General features: G+C 48.0%; 1 protein-coding gene across 1 annotated transcript; it reads right to left on the bottom strand.

Moving 5' to 3' along the window:
• Positions 1-795: 795 nt before the first annotated feature.
• LOC139377196 (vimentin-like) lies at positions 796-13530 on the bottom strand. Its single transcript, XM_071120196.1, has 9 exons — positions 12914-13530; positions 12370-12430; positions 10858-10953; positions 8282-8446; positions 4751-4876; positions 4124-4344; positions 2413-2456; positions 2205-2290; positions 796-1275 (listed from the first exon to the last, which is right to left on the bottom strand). The coding sequence occupies exons 1-9, from the start codon at positions 13462-13464 to the stop codon at positions 1225-1227; spliced, it is 1401 nt and encodes a 466-aa protein (XP_070976297.1). The 5' UTR covers positions 13465-13530; the 3' UTR covers positions 796-1224.
• Between the last annotated feature and the right edge of the window lie 7437 nt (positions 13531-20967).

Below are 20967 nucleotides of genomic sequence, written 5' to 3'. Positions count from 1 at the left end.
GGTAGTCCTGTCTGGTTGTGTTTGCTATGGGTAGGTAGTCCTGTCTGGTTGTGTTTGCTATGGGTAGGTAGTCCTGTCTGGTTGTGTTTGCTATGGGTAGGTAGTCCTGTCTGGTGTTTACTGTGGGTAGGTGGTCCTGTCTGGTGTTTAGTGTGGGTAGGTGGTCCTGTCTGGTGTTTACCATGGGTAGGTAGTCCTGTCTGGGTGTTTACTGTGGGTAGGTAGTCCTGTCTGGTTGTTTACTGTGGGTAGGTAGTCCTGTCTGGGTGTTTACCGTGGGTAGGTAGTCCTGTCTGGTGTTTACCGTGGGTAGGTTGTCCTGTCTGGGTGTTTACCGTGGGTAGGTAGTCCTGTCTGGTGTTTACCGTGGGTAGGTTGTCCTGTCAGGGTGTTTACCGTGGGTAGGTAGTCCTGTCAGGGTGTTTACCGTGGGTAGGTTGTCCTGTCAGGGTGTTTACCGTGGGTAGGTAGTCCTGTCAGGGTGTTTACCGTGGGTAGGTAGTCCTGTCAGGGTGTTTACCGTGGTTAGGTAGTCCTGTCAGGGTGTTTACTGTGGTTAGGTAGTCCTGTCAAGGTGTTTACCGTGGGTAGGTAGTCCTGTCAGGGTGTTTAGGTAGTCCTGTCTGGGTGTTTGCTAGGTAGTCCTGTCAGGGTGTTTGTCTGGTGTTTACCGTGGGTAGGTTGTCCTGTCAGGGTGTTTACCGTGGGTAGGTAGTCCTGTCAGGGTGTTTACCGTGGGTAGGTTGTCCTGTCAGGGTGTTTACCGTGGGTAGGTAGTCCTGTCAGGGTGTTTACCGTGGGTAGGTAGTCCTGTCAGGGTGTTTACCGTGGTTAGGTAGTCCTGTCAGGGTGTTTACTGTGGTTAGGTAGTCCTGTCTGGGTGTTTACCGTGGGTAGGTGGTCCTGTCTGGGTGTTTACCGTGGGTAGGTAGTCCTGTCAGGGTGTTTACTGTGGTTAGGTAGTCCTGTCAAGGTGTTTACCGTGGGTAGGTAGTCCTGTCTGGGTGTTTACCGTGGGTAGGTAGTCCTGTCTGGGTGTTTACCGTGGGTAGGTAGTCCTGTCTGGGTGTTTACCGTGGGTAGGTAGTCCTGTCAGGGGGAATGGTCCAGAAACATAATCCAGATATATAACAGACAGATATATTGTTTATGGCTGCGGGTTATAGAAATAGAATCTAGATACAAATATCATCTATGTTTTTCTGTGTTGTAGATGGCTGGTCTCTAGTTGAAGACATCGCTGGGGTCGTCATGGTTCATGGACTCATTGATCACCTGTTGGGGAGGGACAGAGAGGAAACAGTTAACACCTGGTCATAACTGGACCCTGTGTGGCTCAGTCAGAGCATTGCACCAAGGGTCTTGGGTTCGATTCCCTTATATGTATGCATGTGTGACTCTTAGTGGCTTGGATAAAAGCGCCTGCTAAATGGTATACTAAGTAGGCTACATAGGCTTGTTCAAGGTGTCCAACCATTCTGCGTGAAACGTGCTTTGATGATTAAATCCAAAAAGTCAGATTTAATTGTAATTTTTCATATTTTAATTTTTTAAAGCTCTGTTGACAGAGTGCCACATTCTAGCAGCGACTTAGCTGATTTTACATGTGGTGTTCATATCTGTAAAGTTGTTTCTGCGGGTCGTAGAAAGCTAGATTACTGGACATGAACACGACACCAGCTGAACCACACATAAAGGGTTCTGCTCACTGCTCCGGCGACGAGTCACAGAGAAACGCTTGTTTTTCGGATAAATCTTTGAAAAAGAACAGGAATTTATATGAAATGCGTATACTAAAATATGAAAATACTACATGTCATGTCTCAAAATCTATATACAGCTTATATTGTTTATGTCTGTCAGTTAGCCTTAATTCTCTCACAGCATCCAGCCTAGCTGACACAATGCCATTATCTGACCTCCATTGATTTAGTCACCCGAGTCTTGGCCATCCTACAAGGGTAGAAACTCAAAGAACATTTGAATGGATTATGAGATGTGGTTTGGACCATTGTCCATCCCTGGTCTGTGTGTCTGAACTGATAATATGTATACAGTAGAAGCTCAGAGTTACAGATCAACCCAGTGAACAGTGAATCTGTGTGTCTCAGGTGGTTGTGGGTTCGAGTGTCACGGGGCACCGGTACCAAAATCTTTCAGAAGATGGATGCTTTACATCACTCTGGATAACAAGCTGACCGTACCTGTCCATCTCTGGTCTCGATCGTCTTGATCAGAACCTTTTTGGACATTGTGGTTTCAACCATGGGTCTGGAATCCATCATGGTTTCTATAGCGACAGATGACAATGAAGAGAGGAGTTTTTCTACAGCATATTGTTGATAATTGATACAGCATATTATGAAGTGATTTCTATCATTGGTGAGCGAGTATCTACAGAACAGGACCTACCTCTCAGGTTTAAGGAGGAGAAGTTTGGCAATGGAGAGGTGATTCTGAAATGAGAGGGACCTTTGAGTCAATCAGTATTCTTTGTTTTCCTCATCTCTGAGCAATGTCTCAATGTCCTTCATCGTCATCACCATCACTATCATCATCGTCGTCATCATCATCATCATCATCATCGTCACCATCACCACCATCATCACCACCACCACATTCATCACCATCACCATCATCATTGCCATCACCATCATCATCACCATCATCATCACCATCTTCACCACCATCACCACCACCATCACCACCACCATCACCACCACCATCATTGCCATCACCATCATCATCGCCATCACCATCATCACCGCCATCACCACTATCACATTCATCATCATCACCATCACTCTCTTCATCACATCACCACCACCACCACCACCATAATCACCACCACCACCACCACCATCATCACCACCACCACCACCACCATCATCACCATCATCACCATCACCTCCACCACCACCATCATCACCATCATCACCATCACCATCATCACCATCACCTCCACCACCACCATCATCACCATCATCATCATCACCATCACCACCACCACCACCACCACCATCATCACCATCATCACCATCACCTCCACCACCACCATCATCACCATCATCACCATCACCATCATCACCATCACCACCACCACCATCATCACCATCATCACCATCACCACCACCACAACCATCATCACCACCACCACCATCATCACCATCACCTCCACCACCACCATCATCACCATCACCTCCACCACCACCATCATCACCATCATCACCATCACCACCACCACCATAATCACCACCACCACCACCACCATCACCATCACTCACACACCACCACCACCACCATCATCATCACCATCACCTCCATCACCACCACCACCACCACCACCACCACCATCATCATCACCATAATCACCACCACCATCATCATCACCATAATCACCATATCACCATCATCATCACCACCACTACTGTCTTCATCATCATCATCACATTCATCACCATCATCATCACATTCATCACCACCATTACCACCACCATCATCATCATCACATTCATCATCATCATCACCACCACTATCATCATCATCATCACCATAATCACCATCATCATCACCACCACTACTGTCTTCATCATCATCATCACATTCATCACCATCATCATCACATTCATCACCACCATCACCATCATCATCATCATCATCACATTCATCACCACCATCACCATCATCATCATCATCATCACATCCATCACCACCATCACCACCACCATCATCATCATCACATTCATCACCACCATCACCACCATCACATTCATCATCATCATCACCACCACCATCATCATCATCACATTCATCACCACCATCACCACCATCACATTCATCATCATCATCACCACCACCATCATCATCATCACATTCATCATCATCATCATCACCACCATCACCATCATCACATTCATCACCATCATCATCACATTCATCACCACCATCACCACCACCATCATCATCATCACATTCATTACCACCATCACCACCACCATCACCATCATCACATTCATCATCATCATCACCACCATCATCATCAGTAGTAGAGTAGTAGTAGTAGTAGTAGTAGTAGTAGTAACAGTAGTTTCCTGTAGCTATCTCTATGTCCAGGGCCATTTACCTGCTCTCCTCTCCCTCCAGTAGTTTCCTGTAGGTAGCTATCTCTATGTCCAGGGCCATCTTGACATTGAGGAGATCCTGGTATTCTCTGAGGTGTCTGGCCATCTCATCCTTCATGTTCCTTATGTCCTCCTCCAGACCACTGACGTTGTCCTGGTAACCAGACGACTCCATACTGAAGTTCTCCTCCATCTCCCTCATCTGCCGCTCCATAGACTCATTCTGAGAGGAGGAGAGGGGAGAGAGAGCAGAGGGAATAGACAGAGGGAGAGAGAGCAGAGGGGATAGACAGAGGGAGAGAGAGAGCAGAGGGGAGAGAAAGGGAGGAGAGAGAGCAGAGGGGATAGACAGAGGGAGAGAGAGCAGAGGGGATAGACAGAGGGAGAGAGAGAGCAGAGGGGAGAGAAAGGGAGGAGAGAGAGCAGAGGGGATAGACAGAGGGAGAGAGAGAGCAGAGGGGAGAGAAAGGGAGGAGAGAGAGCAGAGGGGATAGACAGAGGGAGAGAGAGAGCAGAGGGGATAGACAGAAGGGGAGAGAGAGCGAGGGAGGGAGGGGGAGGAGATAAAGAACAGGTAGAGGGAGAGCAAGCGAGTGCCAACACTCGAGTGTGACAGGTGCTGTACTCACACTTCCCTTCAGGGCATCGATCTCACAGGTGAGTGCCTGCACCTGGCGTCTGTAGTCATTAGCCTCCTGCTTAGCAATCCGTAGAGACTCGTTGTTACGGGCTGCAGAATCAGTCAGGTCAGCAAACTGCAGACAGGATAGATAGACCTGAGACTATCAATATGCATGTCTATTAACACTGTACAGGAGAGATAGACCTGAGACTGTCAATATGCATATCTATTAACACTGTACAGGAGAGATAGACCTGAGACTGTCAATATGCATGTCTATTAACACTGTACAGGAGAGATAGACCTGAGACTGTCAATAGGCATGTCTATTAACACTGTACAGGAGAGATAGACCTGAGACTGTCAATAGGCATGTCTATTAGCACTGTACAGGAGAGATAGACCTGAGACTGTCAATAGGCATGCCTATTAACACTGTACAGGAGAGATAGACCTGAGACTGTCAATAGGCATGTCTATTAACACTGTACAGGAGAGATAGACCTGAGACTGTCAATAGGCATATCTTAACACTGTACAGGAGAGACAGACCTGAGACTGTCAATAGGTATGTGTATTAACACTGTACAGGAGAGATAGACCTGAGACTGTCAATAGGCATGTCTATTAACACTGTACAGGAGAGAGACTTCAGGAGACAGTAGATGAAGGACGTCCCCATCCACATCGACAGGGCCGCAGTGGAGAAAGTGAAAAGCTTAAAGTTTCTCGCCGTACACATCACTGAAGATCTGAAATGGTTTACCCACACAGACAGCGTGGTGAAGAAGGCGCAACAGCGCCTCTTCGACCTCAGGAGGCTGAAGAAATTTGTCTTGGCACCTAAAACCCTCAAACTTTAACAGATGCACAATTGAGAGCATCCAGGTTGGGCTGTATCACCGCTTAGTACGGCAACTGCACTGCCCACAGCCGCAGGGCTCTCCAGAGGGTAGTGAGGTCTGCACAACGCATCACTGGAGACAAACTACCTGCCCTCCAGGACACCTACATCATCCGATGTCACAGGAAGGCCAAAAATATCAAGGACAGAGGTGCATCTGGTCAGTCAGAGGGGAGGGTGGAAACAGGGGTGCATCTGGTCAGTCAGAGGAGGGAGGGAACAGGGGTGCATCTGGTCAGTCAGAGGAGGGAGGGAGGGAACAGGAGTGCATCTGGTCAGTCAGAGGAGGGAGGGAGGGAACAGGGGTGCATCTGGTCAGTCAGAGGAGGGAGGGAGGGAACAGGGGTGCATCTGGTCAGTCAGAGGGGAGGGAACAGGGGTGCATCTGGTCAGTCAGAGGGGAGGGAGGGAACAGGGGTGCATCTGGTCAGTCAGAGGAGGGAGGGAGGGAGGGAACAGGGGTGCATCTGGTCAGTCAGAGGGGAGGGAACAGGGGTGCATCTGGTCAGTCAGAGGAGGGAGGGAGGGAACAGGGGTGCATCTGGTCAGTCAGAGGGGAGGGAACAGGGGTGTATCTGGTCAGTCAGAGGGGAGGGAACAGGGGTGGGTCAGTCAGAGGAGGGAGGGAGGGAGGGAACAGGGGTGCATCTGGTCAGTCAGAGGGGAGGGAACAGGGGTGCATCTGGTCAGTCAGAGGAGGGAGGGAGGGAACAGGGGTGCATCTGGTCAGTCAGAGGGGGAGGGAACAGGGGTGCATCTGGTCAGTCAGAGGGGAGGGAGGGAGGGAGGGACAGGGGTGCATCTGGTCAGTCAGAGGAGGGAGGGAACAGGGGTGCATCTGGTCAGTCAGAGGGGAGGGAGGGAACAGGGGTGCATCTGGTCAGTCAGAGGAGGGAGGGAGGGAACAGGGGTGCATCTGGTCAGTCAGGGGTGCATCTGGTCAGTCAGAGGGGAGGGAACAGGGGTGCATCTGGTCAGTCAGAGGAGGGAGGGAGGGAGGGAAAAGGGGTGCATCTGGTCAGTCAGAGGAGGGAGGGAACAGGGGTGCATCTGGTCAGTCAGAGGGGAGGGAACAGGGGTGCATCTGGTCAGTCAGAGGAGGGAGGGAGGGAACAGGGGTACATCTGGTCAGTCAGAGGGGGAGGGAACAGGGGTGCATCTGGTCAGTCAGAGGGGGAGGGAACAGGGGTGCATCTGGTCAGTCAGAGGGAAGGGAACGGGGTGCATCTGGTCAGTCAGAGGAGGGAGGGAGGGAACAGGGTTGCATCTGGTCAGTCAGAGGAGGGAGGGAGGGAACAGGGGTGCATCTGGTCAGCCAGAGGAGGGAGGGAGGGAACAGGGGTGCATCTGGTCAGTCAGAGGGGAGGGAACAGGGGTGCATCTGGTCAGTCAGAGGGGAGGGAACAGGGGTGCATCTGGTCAGTCAGAGGGGAGGGACAGGGGTGCATCTGGTCAGTCAGAGGGGAGGGAACAGGGGTGCATCTGGTCAGTCAGAGGAGGGAGGGAGGGAGGGAACAGGGGTGCATCTGGTCAGTCAGAGGAGGGAGGGAACAGGGGTGCATCTGGTCAGTCAGAGGGGAGGGAGGGAACAGGGGTGCATCTGGTCAGTCAGAGGAGGGAGGGAGGGAACAGGGGTGCATCTGGTCAGTCAGAGGGGAGGGAACGGGGTGCATCTGGTCAGTCAGAGGAGGGAGGGAGGGAACAGGGGTGCATCTGGTCAGTCAGAGGAGGGAGGGAGGGAACAGGGGTGCATCTGGTCAGTCAGAGGAGGGAGGGAGGGAACAGGGGTGCATCTGGTCAGTCAGAGGGGAGGGAACAGGGGTGAGGCCACCTCACCCGACTCCCAGTCCCGCCGCTCTCCCTTCCCTCTGCTGAGAAAAGGGGACCGTCTTCCTGTGCTGTGTGTTCAAGGCTTCTTTTTCAGTCTATGGAGCGTGGGAATTGCAGACACGTGATCTGATCTAATTGGCCAGCGCTAGGCCTATAGGTGCACTTGATTTGCTCTCTGGGCCTGCCGGGTAGGTCGGAGTTCTACATCCAGACACATGAAATTATTCAAAATGGGAACACTTTGTTTTCCCGGCACTAGGGCTGCTGAATCAAGTGCACCTACCTTGCACCTACACATGAAATGGATTAAAATGGGTTAGGGGACTACTGCTGTAGGATATAGGGTAAAGGGTATAAGGTGCAGCCTACCTTAGACTTGTACCAGTCTACAGACTCCTCTAGGGTATAGGGGGTAGGGTATAGGGTATATGGGGTAGGCTGTAGAGTATTGGGAACAGCCTACCTTAGACTTGTACCAGTCTACAGACTCCTCTAGGGTATAGAGGGTAGGGTATAGGGTATATGGGGTAGGCTGTAGAGTATTGGGAACAGCCTACCTTAGACTTGTACCAGTCGTCTGACTCCTGTAGGGTATAGGGTATAGGGGGTAGGCTGTAGAGTATAGGGAACAGCCTACCTTAGACTTGTACCAGTCTACAGACTCCTCTAGGGTATAGGGGGTAGGGTGTAGGGTATAGGGAACATCCTACCTTAGACTTGTACCAGTCTACAGACTCCTCTAGGGTATAGGGGGTAGGGTATAGGGTATAGGGGGTAGGCTGTAGAGTATAGGGAACAGCCTACCTTAGACTTGTACCAGTCGTCTGACTCCTGCATGTTCTTGGAGGCCAGGTTCTCATACTGAGAGCGGACGTCCCTGAGAGCGCCCGTCAGGTCTGGCTTCACCACATCAACGTCCATCTGCACCTGCTGCGACACCTGCACCTGAGACTGCAGCTCCAACAGCTCCTACAGACAGGAGTCAGAGGTCAGAGAGGGGTCAGCACCTGAGACTGCAGCTCCTACAGCTCCTACAGACAGGAGTCAGAGGTCAGAGAGGGGTCAGCACCTGAGACTGCAGCTCCAACAGCTCCTACAGACAGGGTTTAGAGGTCAGAGAGGGGTCAGCACCTGAGACTGCAGCTCCAACAGCTCCTACAGACAGGGTTTAGAGGTCAGAGAGGGGTCAGCACCTGAGACTGCAGCTCCAACAGCTCCTACAGACAGGGTTTAGAGGTCAGAGAGGGGTCAGCACCTGAGACTGCAGCTCCAACAGCTCCTACAGACAGGAGTCAGAGGTCAGAGAGGGGTCAGCACCTGAGACTGCAGCTCCAACAGCTCCTACAGACAGGAGTCAGAGGTCAGAGAGGGGTCAGCACCTGAGACTGCAGCTCCTACAAACCGGGGTTAGAGGTTAGAGAGGGGTCAGCACCTGAGACTGCAGCTCCTACAAACAGGGGTTAGAGGTCAGAGAGGGGTCAGTACCTGAGACTGCAGCTCCTACAAACAGGGGTCAGTGAGATCCTATGAATTAGGTTTGAAGAGTTAGCGAGGTAACTTTTGTCAACTCTGAGTTCATCTCGGGATAGCCAGTCGTACGAATGTGGCCCAGCTTTAAGCCAGGTACATTTCTATGGCAACGAATCCTTCAGAACTAACCTGCTCCGGGGCAGGCTAACTCACAGCTAACCTAACTGCCCCTGAATGAAATGACTGAGCCACGAGTTGAAGACCAATGAAATCAGATTCCTTCCCTCTTGCAAATATTGCGTCATCATCCCCTTGATTTGAGGAAGACGACTAATGAAATATTTAACGAATCAAATGTGTGTAAAAAATGTTAATATTAAAATACCTACCACATTATTTAGTAATGACAGAATGCATTTGAAACTTCTGGAATTGTGAAATGTTTGTATGACATAATAACATGTATTTTATCGATAGGAACAGGTGCTTGCATACCAAAGACGGCATTATTAGGAAAGTTGAGAAATAAATCAAGTAGGCCTGGCCTATAGAAAGCTGATGGGATCCTCCTCTTTTTAATAGAGGCCATCACTCTGTTTTCTCACACAATTGCATAGCTTATAGAAATGTTAAGCAAAATGAGCTCATATGAAATGTTTGATTAGATTAGATTTTCTATTACGTTTGCATTGATGTCAGAGTGATTAGAGGGACAATAGAGTGATGAGTACCAGGCAGGCAGCAAGTTTGGTAGGCTACTGTTACTGTAATTTAATTATACCAATATGTATTCATTAATTGAATTCCCTTAATCTATTTTATGAGAATTTGTAGGATTCTTGTTTGCATAAAATAGACGGAGACCAGTCTTATCAATAATAGGTAACATAATTTATTCTCGGAGCGCGCTGCCACGTTACCACGAGCAACAGTTTATATACAATAACATGACGTCATTTCATTGCTTAACAGAATCCCCTCCTCTCGACCGGGACAAAGTAAGGTTAAAAGTTCATTCTAACTTACTAACACACTCCCAGGTCACACAACATAATTGAATTAACTTTTGACCCCTCAACATTATCGATCACCACTGAGCTGACAGTTCTAATTAACAGAAAACCTAGGAATGCACTCACTTCCTTATCTAAAACACCCCAGAGCTCAGTTTCGTCGGTTCAACCATAGGTTAACTACCTTATCTGTTTACTTAATCCACAACCCATTTCTTTCTTCCTAGTTGGAATGGTGTTCATTAACTTTAATTACTCCTTGTCTGTGTCACACAATCCCTTCTTATGAACTAATTTTGTTGAGTATAAGTTTACTTAGTTACAGTTCCATTTAAAATGATTTGTTCAGTCATTTAATCATAATTTTCCTATCAGCTACTAATGATCATCGGCAGCATCAGAGATTGGAGAAGCCTAATTACCGTGACTAATCACGTGGAAATTGACTGCGGTCATGACCCGTGACCGCTATTGTGGCGGTAATACGGTCATCCTAACAGTCCTAGCACTGACTCGCACATGGATTGATGTTTCAGCATTGACTCAATGAAGTGTTCAGCATTCAACTAGCCAGGTGCGACATTACAAGCCCGCTAGAGTAAGCTGCGGGCAGATGAGCAATTTCCACCGTCGTAGTACGGATAAAGTCTGAGCTGAAATGTGAAGCTAAATGAAGCTGGTTAGCATTAGAGAACCCTGAGTAGATCTAGCATGCTTCGTAGGATATCCCTCTGGGGTTAGAGGTCAGGGGTAAAAGAAGGGGGAGGGTGTGTGAGAGATAGAGTGTGGGTGTGTCAGTGTTGTTGTATGTGTGTTTACATCCATGTGTGTGTGTGTGCGTGCGTGTGCATGCGTGTGTTTTTGTGCATGTTTCCTTGCGTGTGTATGTGTTCTGACCTCATCGTGTAGTTTCTTCAGGAAGTTGATCTCTTCCTGAAGCGACTCCACCTTCCTCTCCAGGTCCAGACGAGACAGAGCTGCGTTGTCCACATCCTGAATACAACATGATGAACAGGGATAACCACACACACACACATTTTCCTCATAGGTCAAGACAGAAATGTCCTCATGAAACTAATTATTTCTCTCTCGCCTCTCTTTCTGTAACTGACCGAGAGACGACCAGAGCCAGACGGGTCACATTGTGTCTCGCTCTGATAACCCCGGCCGGTCCCCCATCCCTCCCTCCCTCCTCCAGACAGAACTCTAGTGCCCTGCTATCCTCCCCTCTGCTCCATCTGTCTCCTACAGCAGCCAACAGACCTCTCCCACTGCTGCCAAAATAGAGGCCTGGTCAGCCAGCCGTACTGACAGAGTCTCCTACAGAAGCCAACAGACCTCTCCCACTGCTGCCAAAATAGAGGCCTGGTCAGCCAGCCGTACTGACAGAGTCTCCTACAGCAACCAACAGACCTCCCCCACTGCTGCCAAAATAGAGGCCTGGTCAGCCAGCCGTACTGACAGAGTCTCCTACAGCAGCCAACAGACCACCTGCCTGATAGATTCAAATAGAACATTTCATTTGGAGTCATGAAACACCATTGTTACTGTCTATACCAGTTGAATGAGGAAGAAAAGTTACATTGTTGTCAACTCTGTAAAACATCAACTCTGTCAGAGTGCTGAAAGACCTGATAGAATGATTGTTTTTATTGCCGATTTTTAGATTAATTATTTTCTAGATTTTACAAATGTTTTTTTTTTAACCAAAAATGTCTGTTTTGAGTATCTGTCAACTCCGTCACTGATGGTTAACCCTCTTAAGATCGTCCTCATTCCTTTTCCACACAATGTATATAGACTATTTTTTTCTACTGTGTTATTGACTTGTTAATTGTTTACTCCATGTGTAACTCTGTGTTGTCTGTTCACACTGCTATGCTTTATCTTGGCCAGGTCGCAGTTGTAAATGAGAACTTGTTCTCAACTAGCCTACCTGGTTAAATAAAGGTGAAATAAAAAATAAATAAAATAAAAGAGGGCGAATTGTTCATTTGACTGTGTTTACACGGTGTGATTGCTGATATTTTGATTAAATAAATAAATCTCATTCTGTCTCTACACCCATAGAAACAAAAACAATCCCATGAATCTATATTTGCATCTTTGTTGTTGTTGTGAACAGCATTACTCAAACATGGATTTATGGAACAGTGGAAAACTAACATCTACCATTGAGTGCAGACACAGTATCAGAATGAGTTTCTGATGTAATAGGAGTTGGTTTGGATCGTTGTATAACATGTTGTAGAAACATTTTCATTACGCATTGAGGTCAATGACAAGTGATGACTCTCTGTAATCAAACAAAATATTTAAAACTACAAGCACAGAAACAATGAAAATAAGGCCACATGTTAAAAAAAAAACTTTAACTAAGATGTGTGGTAGTATGAAGCTGTGTCCTACCCCTCTGAAGCTCTGCATGGTACTCTCCGATTCCTCACGCTGCATCATCTCCTCCTGCAGTCTGGAAAGCACAACATACTGTACTGAGGAAAATATCTGGTGTTATCTGTGTTAGAGAGTCTTTTCAAAACATTCAAGAACACTTTTAAAAGTGCATTAAAAGTGTGAAAAATCAGACCCCAATATGCAACAACAACAAACTGGCATTTTAACAGCCACGGCTCATTCAGAAGTTGGGATGGTCTCACTAACTCACTATGTGCCTGTCGAATTAGGAGCACGCAATGCATTATTGAAAATAAAGTCATTACTAGCGCAATCACACAGCCAGGGTCTAATATTATCACCTAGACACCTAGACCCCTATTAAATAATGTTGACTCTATGTAGTCAATTACTCAACAACTACATGGGTAAACATGGGGTATATTGTAATAAGTGTCTTGTAGTGCAATCAATGAATAAAACGTTTCATTGTGTAGGATATATCGTGGTCATTAATTACTCCATAACTATTCGGTCAACATGTAACTGATTGTCTTACTTCTCTCTGAGCCGGTCTATATCATCAGACAGGTTGTCCCGGTGCACTTCCACTCGCGCCTTCTCGTTCGTCAGCTGGTCCACCTGTCGCCGCAGCTCGCGCATCTCGTCCTCGTACAGGTCCCCGATGCGGGATCGGGACGTGCCCTTCCCTCGTAGCTGCTCGAGCTCTGCCTGCAGGATCTTATTCTGCTGCTCGAGGAACCGGACCTTCTCGATATAGCTCGCGAAGCGGTCGTTGAGCGACTGCATCTGAGCCTTCTCGTTGGTCCGGTTGGTCTTGAACTCGGAGTTCACGGCGTCGGACAGAGAGAAGTTCAGGGTTTCGGAGGACAGCCGGGGCATCGGGGCGCTGCTGCGGAGCCGCTGGGTCCTGGTTGCGTAGACCCCCGGAGCGGCGGAGGACAGGCCGAAAGAGACCCGAGAGGAGCGCACCGACACCGGGTTAGAGTACAGCTGGCGGCTGGAGGGGTAGGAGGACGAGTGGCTCATGTTCCTTTCCCCACCAAAATACTTCTTATAGGAGGACTGAGGACCACGGGCTGCTGTCATCCTGAGATGTTCGGTCTCTTCTGTAGAGCTAGTTAGGTTACTAAGTTTTAGTTTCTCTGGGTTGGGTCTCTCTCGTTATCGTTCAGCGGACACGGGAGGGGGTCACTGGGACCGTATTTATACCCCGGTTTTTATGCTAATGAGTTTGAGTGACAACAGGGAGTTTGAGTGACAGTTCGGACATCCTATCACAGGCTGATAAGACACTTGGTGCCCAGAGACATGGATAACTAGACTTGACTTTTCCCATTGGACAAGCTTCATTCCTATTATAACTTCATAATTTGATCCATTACGGAAACGTCACGGGGCAATGGCAGGTAACCGAGCGGTTAGAGAGTTGGGCCAGTAACCGAGCTGACAAGGAGAAACTTCTGCCAGTGTACCCTTGAGCAAGGCAACATAACCCTAATTGCTCCAGGGTTGCTGTTGATAATATTAGACCCTGGCTGTATGAAATAGGACACTATAAGCACCGCCTAATTATTATTATTATCATTATTATGATGATTATTATTATTATTATCATTATTATTATTATTATTATTATTATTATCATTATCATTATTATTATTGTTATTATTATTATTGCCATTATTATCATTATTATGATCATTATTATTGTTATTATTATTATCATTATTATGATCATTATTATTATTATTATCATTATTATGATGATTATTAATGTTATTATTATTATCATTATTTTTGTTATTATTATTATCATTATCATTATTATTATTATCATTATTATTATTATTATCATTATGATGATTATTATTGTTATTATTATTATCATTATCATTATTATCATTATCATTATTGTTGCCATTATTATCATTATTATGATGATTATTAATGTTATTATTATTATCATTGTTATTATTATTATTATTATCATTATTATTATTATTATCATTATCATTATTATCATTATCATTATTATTATCATTATTATTATTGTTATTATTATTGTCTTTCTTTGCATCATTTCTTAAAGAAATATAACTAATGTCACATTATGTGGCAATTGAAAGTCTGTAGAAAATGTTGATATGTAACTTGTTCTTGAATGTTGAATTTGTAGTGTCTCTCCTCTTCTGCTGCAGGTTGCTACAGTCAGGAGGAGGACGTGCCATTAGAACATTCTAGTAGTCCTCTTCTCCCCGTGGTTTGTTCCTGGTGCTCAGGGAGTCTAACATACACAAAGAGAGATGCTATCCAGTTGCTAACACTAATCACATGACTGGATTACTGAGAACAGTTGTCATAGCAACACCTTTCTAATGCATTAGAGCTATGTTAGTCAGCCAGGGGAGGAATAGAAATGTCCTGTGATCTTATTTAGTGTTTCTCTGGTGTCTGTGTAGTCATACGACACGTGGCCCCAATGGCACCCTATTCCCTATTTAGTGCACTACTTTTGACCAGGGGCCATAGGTAGTGCACTATATGCTATGGGGTACCAAATGGGACACAGGCCGCCTCTGTTGTCTGTCTCTGTAGTCACACCCCGGAGTAGGGTTAGGTCTCTTAAAGAACAGCCTGCTGTCTTCACAGATACACAGCCAGCCAGGTGAGTGTAGTTGAATACAGGGGAAAAGTGACAGTTGAAGGCAGCCCTACTGCTACCACCACTTTCACCTCAGAGCTCACTGACCATACAGTGTTATGAATACATCCGTGGTTGCCATGGCGCTGTGGGGTTGCCTAGGCAGAGTGCTCTGTAAATATTCAAAATCAAAAAATCAAATCAAACTTTATTTGCCACATGCTCCGAATACAAGTGTAAACTTTACCGTGAAATGCTGACTTACAAGCCCTTAACCAACAGTGCAGTTCAAGAAGAGTTAAGAAAATATTTACCAAATAAACTAAAGTAAAAAATTAAATAATAAAAAGTAACACAATAACATAACAATAACGAGGCTATATACAAGGGAGTACCAGAAACCGGGTCAGTGTGCGAGGGTACAGGTTCGTTGAGGTCATTTGCAGATGTAGGTAGGGGTGAAGTTACAATGCATAGATAATAAACAGTGAGTAGCAGCAGTGTACAAAACAAATGGAGGGGGGGTCAATGTAAATAGTCCGGTGGCCATTTGATTAATTGTTCATCAATCTTATGGTTTGGGGGTAGAATCTGTTAAAGAGCATTTTGGTCCTAGACTTGGCGCTCCGGTACCACTTGCCGTGTGGTAGCAGAGAGAAACAGTCTATGACTTCGGTGACTGGAGTCTCTGACAATTTTTGGGGGCCTTCCTCTGACACCAACTGGTATAGAGGTCATGGATGGCAGGAAGCTTGGCCCCAGTGATGTACTGGGCCGTATGCACTACCCTCTGTAGCATCTTACGGTCAGATGCCGAGCAGTTGCCATACCAGGCGGTGATGCAAGGGTCAGGATGCTCTCGATGGTGCAGCTGTAGAACCTGACTCAACACTATACATGTCAGCTACTACAGCGACTGAAATGACTGCAACACCCAGCAAAGAGCTGCAGTTAGTTTCAGAATGGGTGGCAAGGAATATGTTAGTCCTAAATATCAAAAACTAAAAGCATTATATTTGGAACAAATCACTCACTAAACCCTAAACCTCAACTAAATCTTGTAATGAATAATGTGGAAATTGTGCAAGTTGGGATGACTGAACTGCTTGGAGTAACACTATATTGTAAACTGTCACGGTCAAAACATATTGATACAACAGTAGGTAGGATGGGGAGAAGTCTGTCTATAATAAAGCGCTGCTCTACCTTTTTAACAGCACTATCAACAAGGCAGGTCCTACAGGCCCTAATTTTGTCGCACCTGGACTACTGTTCAGTCGTGTGGTCAGGTGCCACTGTAACGGTTTTCTTGAGTTGAAGGAGAGGCGGACCAAAACGCAGCGTGGTGATTATTCATGGTTCTTTAATAAAGAAGCTATACATGAATAGACTAACAAAACAAGGAATGTGAAAAACCAAAACAGCCCTATCTGGTGCAAACACAGAGACAGGAACAATCACCCACGAAACACACAAAGAATATGGCTGCCTAAATATGGTTCCCAATCAGAGACAACGATAAACACCTGCCTCTGATTGAGAACCACTCCAGACAGCCATAGACTATTCTAGATAACCCTACTAATTCACAATCCCAATACCTACAAAAAACCCAAGACAAAACACACCACCTAATAAACCCATGTTACACCCTGGCCTGACCAAAATAATAAAGAAAACACAAAATACCAAGACCAGGGCGTTACAGAACCCCCCCCCCCAAGGTGCGGACTCCCGGCCGCAAACCTAAACCCATAGGGGAGGGTCCGGGTGGCGTCTGTCCACGGTGGCGGCTCCGGCGCGGGACGTGGACCCCACTCCAACAAAGTCTTAGTCCCCTTGTATCGCGTCCTTTGATTGGCGACCCTCGCCGCCGACCTTGGCCTAGTAACCCTCACCAAGGACCCCACTGGACTGAGGGGCAGCTCGGGACTGAGGGGTAGCTCGGGACTGAGGGGTAGCTCGGGACTGAGGGGTAGCTCGGCACTGAGAGGAAGCTCAGCACTGAGAGGAAGCTCAGCACTGAGAGGAAGCTCAGCACTGAGAGAAGCTCAGGCAGGTAAATGGCACTGGCAGATCCTGGCTGACGGGCGGATCCTGGCTGAATGGCGGATCCTGGCTGAATGGCGGATCCTGGCTGAATGGCGGATCTGGAAGATCCTGGCTGACTGGCGGCTCTGGCTGCTCCATGCTGACTGGCCGCTCTGGCTGCTCCATGCTGACTGGCGGCTCTGGCTGCTCCATGCAGACTGGCGGCTCTGGCTGCTCCATGCAGACTGGCGGCTCTGGCTGCTCCATGCAGACTGGCGGCTCTGGCTGCTCCATGCAGACTGGCGGCTCTGGCTGCTCCATGCAGACTGGCGGCTCTGGCTGCTCCATGCAGACTGGCGGCTCTGGCTGCTCCATGCAGACTGGCGGCTCTGGCTGCTCCATGCAGACTGGCGGCTCTGGCTGCTCCATGCAGACTGGCGGCTCTGGCTGCTCCATGCAGACTGGCGGCTCTGGCTGCTCCATGCAGACTGGCGGCTCTGGCGGCTCCATGCAGACTGGCGGCTCTGGCGGCTCCATGCAGACTGGCGGCTCTGGCGGCTCCATGCAGACTGGCAGCACTTGCGGCTCCTTGCAGACTGGCAGCACTGGCGGCTCCTTGCAGACTGGCAGCACTGGCGGCTCCTTGCAGACTGGCAGCTCTGGCAGCTCCTTGCAGACTGGCAGCTCTGGCAGCTCCTTGCAGACTGGCAGCTCCTTGCAGACTGGCAGCTCTAGCTGCTCCTTACAGACTGGCAGCTCTGGCTGCTCTTTGCAGACTGACAGCTCTGGCAGCGCTGAACAGGCAGGAGACTCCGGCAGCGCTGTAGAGGAGGAAGGCTCTGGCAGCGCTAAACAGGCGGGAGACTCCGACAGCGCTGGAGAGGAGGAAGGGTCTGGCAGTGCCGGACAGGCGAAACGCACTGAAGGCCTGGTGCGTGGTGCTGGCACTGGTGGTACTGGGCCGAGAACACGCACAGGAAGCCTGGTGCGGGGAGCTGCCACCGGAGGGCTGATGCGTGGAGGTGGTACTGGATAGACCGGACCGTGCAGGCGCACTGGAGCTCTTGAGCACCAAGCCTGCCCAACCTTACCTGGTTGAATGCTCACGGTCGCCCTGCCAGTGCGGCGAGGTGGAATAGCCCGCACTGGGCTATGCAGGCGAACTGGAGACACCGAGCGCAAGGCTGGTGCCATGTAAGCCGGCCCAAGGAGACGCACTGGAGACCAGATGCGTAGAGCCGGCTTCATGACACTTGGCTCGATGCTTACTCTAGCCCGGCCTATACGCGGAGCTGGTATGTACCGCACCGGGCTATGCACCCGCACTGGAGACACCGTGCGCACCACAGCATAACACAGTGCCTGCTCGGTCTCTCTAGCCCCCCGGTAAGCACAGGAAGTTTGCGCAGGTCTCCTACCTGGCGTAGCCATACTCCCTGTGAGCCCCCCATCAAGAAATGTTTGGGGCTGACTCTCGGGCTTCCATCCTCGTCGCCGTGCTGCCTCCTCATACCAGCGCCTCTCCGCTTTCGCCACCTCCAGTTCTTCTTTGGGGCGGCGATATTCTCCAGGCTGTGCCCAGGGTCCTTTTCCATCCAATATCTCCTCCCATGTCCAGAAATCTGGATTTCGCTGCTCCTGCTTCCGCTGCCTGTCACCACGCCGCTTGGTCCTGTTGTGGTGGGTGATTCTGTAACGGTTTTCTTGAGTTGAAGGAGAGGCGGACCAAAACGCAGCGTGGTGATTATTCATGGTTCTTTAATAAAGAAGCTATACATGAATAGACTAACAAAACAAGAAATGTGACAAACCAAAACAGCCCTATCTGGTGCAAACACAGAGACAGGAACAATCACCCACGAAACACTCAAAGAATATGGCTGCCTAAATATGGTTCCCAATCAGAGACAACGATAAACACCTGCCTCTGATTGAGAACCACTCCAGACAGCCATAGACTATTCTAGATAACCCTACTAATTCACAATCCCAATACCTACTAAAACCCCAAGACAAAACACACCACATAATAAACCCATGTCACACCCTGGCCTGACCAAAATAATAAAGAAAACACAAAATACTAAGACCAGGGCGTGACAGCACTTAGGAAAAAAAGCACTTAGGAAAATTGCAGTTGTCTCAGAACAGGGCAGCACGGCTGGCCTTTGGATGTACACAGAGAGCTAATATTAATAATATGCATGTCAATCTCTCCTGGCTCAAAGTGGAGGACTACTTTTATTTGAGAGCTATTGACATGTTGAATGCACTGAGCTGTCTGTCTAAACTACTGGCACACAGCTCGGACATCCATGCATAACCCACAAGACATGTCACCAGAGGTCTCTTCACAGTCCCCAAGTCAAGAACAGACTATGGGAGGCACACAGTACTACATAGAGCCATGACTACATGGAACTCTATTCCACATCAAGTAACTGATGCAGCAGTAAAACTAGATTTAAAATAACAGATAAAAACACACCTTAAGGAACAGCGGGGACTGTGAAGCAACACAAACATTGGCACAGACACATACTGTACATACACACACACACGATCACATACTCAAATACATACACATGGATTTAGAACTGTAGACATGATTTAGTACTGTAGATATGTGGTAGTGGCGGAGTAGCGGCCTGAGGGCACATGGTGTGTTTTTAAAATGGTATAAACTGCCTTAATTTAGCTGGACCCCAGGAAGAGTAGCTGCTGCCTTGGCGGGAACTAATGGGGATCCATAATAAACACCAGGAAGAGTAGCTGCTGCCTTGGCAGGAACTAATGGGAATCCATATTAAACCCCAGGAAGAATAGCTGCTGCCTTGGCAGGAACTAATGGGGATCCCTATTAAATATAAAATACAGAAGGCATGTCTACCATTGATATACCATCCGACCACGTGTGGACATGAAATGGGAGCTGTCTAATTAAACTAAACCCCTGAAAACACATGTTGAATTGTTTTATCAAATAATCTCCAACAGGATGGAGGAATGTGTTTAGGCATCCAGTCCACTCACTCTAGCCTGAAGAGGTTATACTTGTTACAATGGAGGACTGTCCCTTAGCCAGTCTGCATACAACTAATGTGTGTGTGTGTCTGTGCATGTATGTATGGCTGTGTGTGTGCATGCGTCTGTTTGTCTGTGTCTATGTGGCTGTGTGTGTGTGTTTGTGTGTGTCAAGCATCTGACTGTGAGTCATTGCATCACAGGACCCAAGCCCTAATAACAGTGTTTTTCATTCGTTTTTTTGTAGTCATAGTTCTTTGAATCGGAAATACAGACTGCCTGCCTCTCTCCTCCTGACTCCCTCTCCTCTCTCCTCCTGACTCCCTCTCTCCTCCCTCTCCTCTCTCCTCCTAACCCTCTCTCCTTTCTCCTCCTATACCTTTCTCCTCCTAACCCTCTCTATGCTCTCCTCTCTCCTCTTCCTAACCCTCTCTCCTCTCTCCTCCCAACCCTCTCTACGCTCTCCTCTCCTCTTAACCCTCTCTCCTGTCTCCTCCAAACCCTCTCCCTCTAACCCTCCCTCTCCTCAGTTTAGAGGTCTGTTGGGTTGGAGAATATGCGTTGTATTCAGAAACATGAGTGTCACAGAGGTAGTCATTTATTTAGTAACAGAATCAAACTCAGAGTGGAATAGTGTAGAGGCAGGCAGGCAGGCAGACAGACAGACAGACAGACAGACAGACGGACAGACGGACGGACGGACGGACGGACATTGCTGCAAGCTGATTTGTATTGTTTTTGGCGTGAATCTGATGATTGATTCTCTAATAGCTCTTCATAGTTAGTTAAATAACTCCCAGTAGCTCCATTTACCCAGACTGACCTCCCTGTGGGGATGCTGGAGAGGTCATTGTTGCTTCCATACAGACTGAGCTCCCTGTGGGGATGCTGGA

Source organism: Oncorhynchus clarkii, chromosome 20, assembly GCF_045791955.1.
Source record: "Oncorhynchus clarkii lewisi isolate Uvic-CL-2024 chromosome 20, UVic_Ocla_1.0, whole genome shotgun sequence".
In the NCBI taxonomy this organism is placed as follows: Eukaryota; Metazoa; Chordata; class Actinopteri; order Salmoniformes; family Salmonidae; genus Oncorhynchus; species Oncorhynchus clarkii.
This window is presented reverse-complemented; position numbering and strand designations above follow the sequence as displayed.

Bases quoted from the DNA above. Each gene is read 5' to 3' on its own strand.
- LOC139377196 (XM_071120196.1), bottom strand. From the start codon at position 13,464: ATGACAGCAGCCCGTGGTCCTCAGTCCTCCTATAAGAAGTATTTTGGT. The intron at 10,954-12,369 runs GTAGGACACAGC...TGTTGTATTCAG, and splicing joins CCATGCAGAGCTTCAGAGGG to GATGTGGACAACGCAGCTCT. The intron at 2,291-2,412 runs GTAGGTCCTGTT...CTGTCGCTATAG, and splicing joins CTCCTCCTTAAACCTGAGAG to AAACCATGATGGATTCCAGA.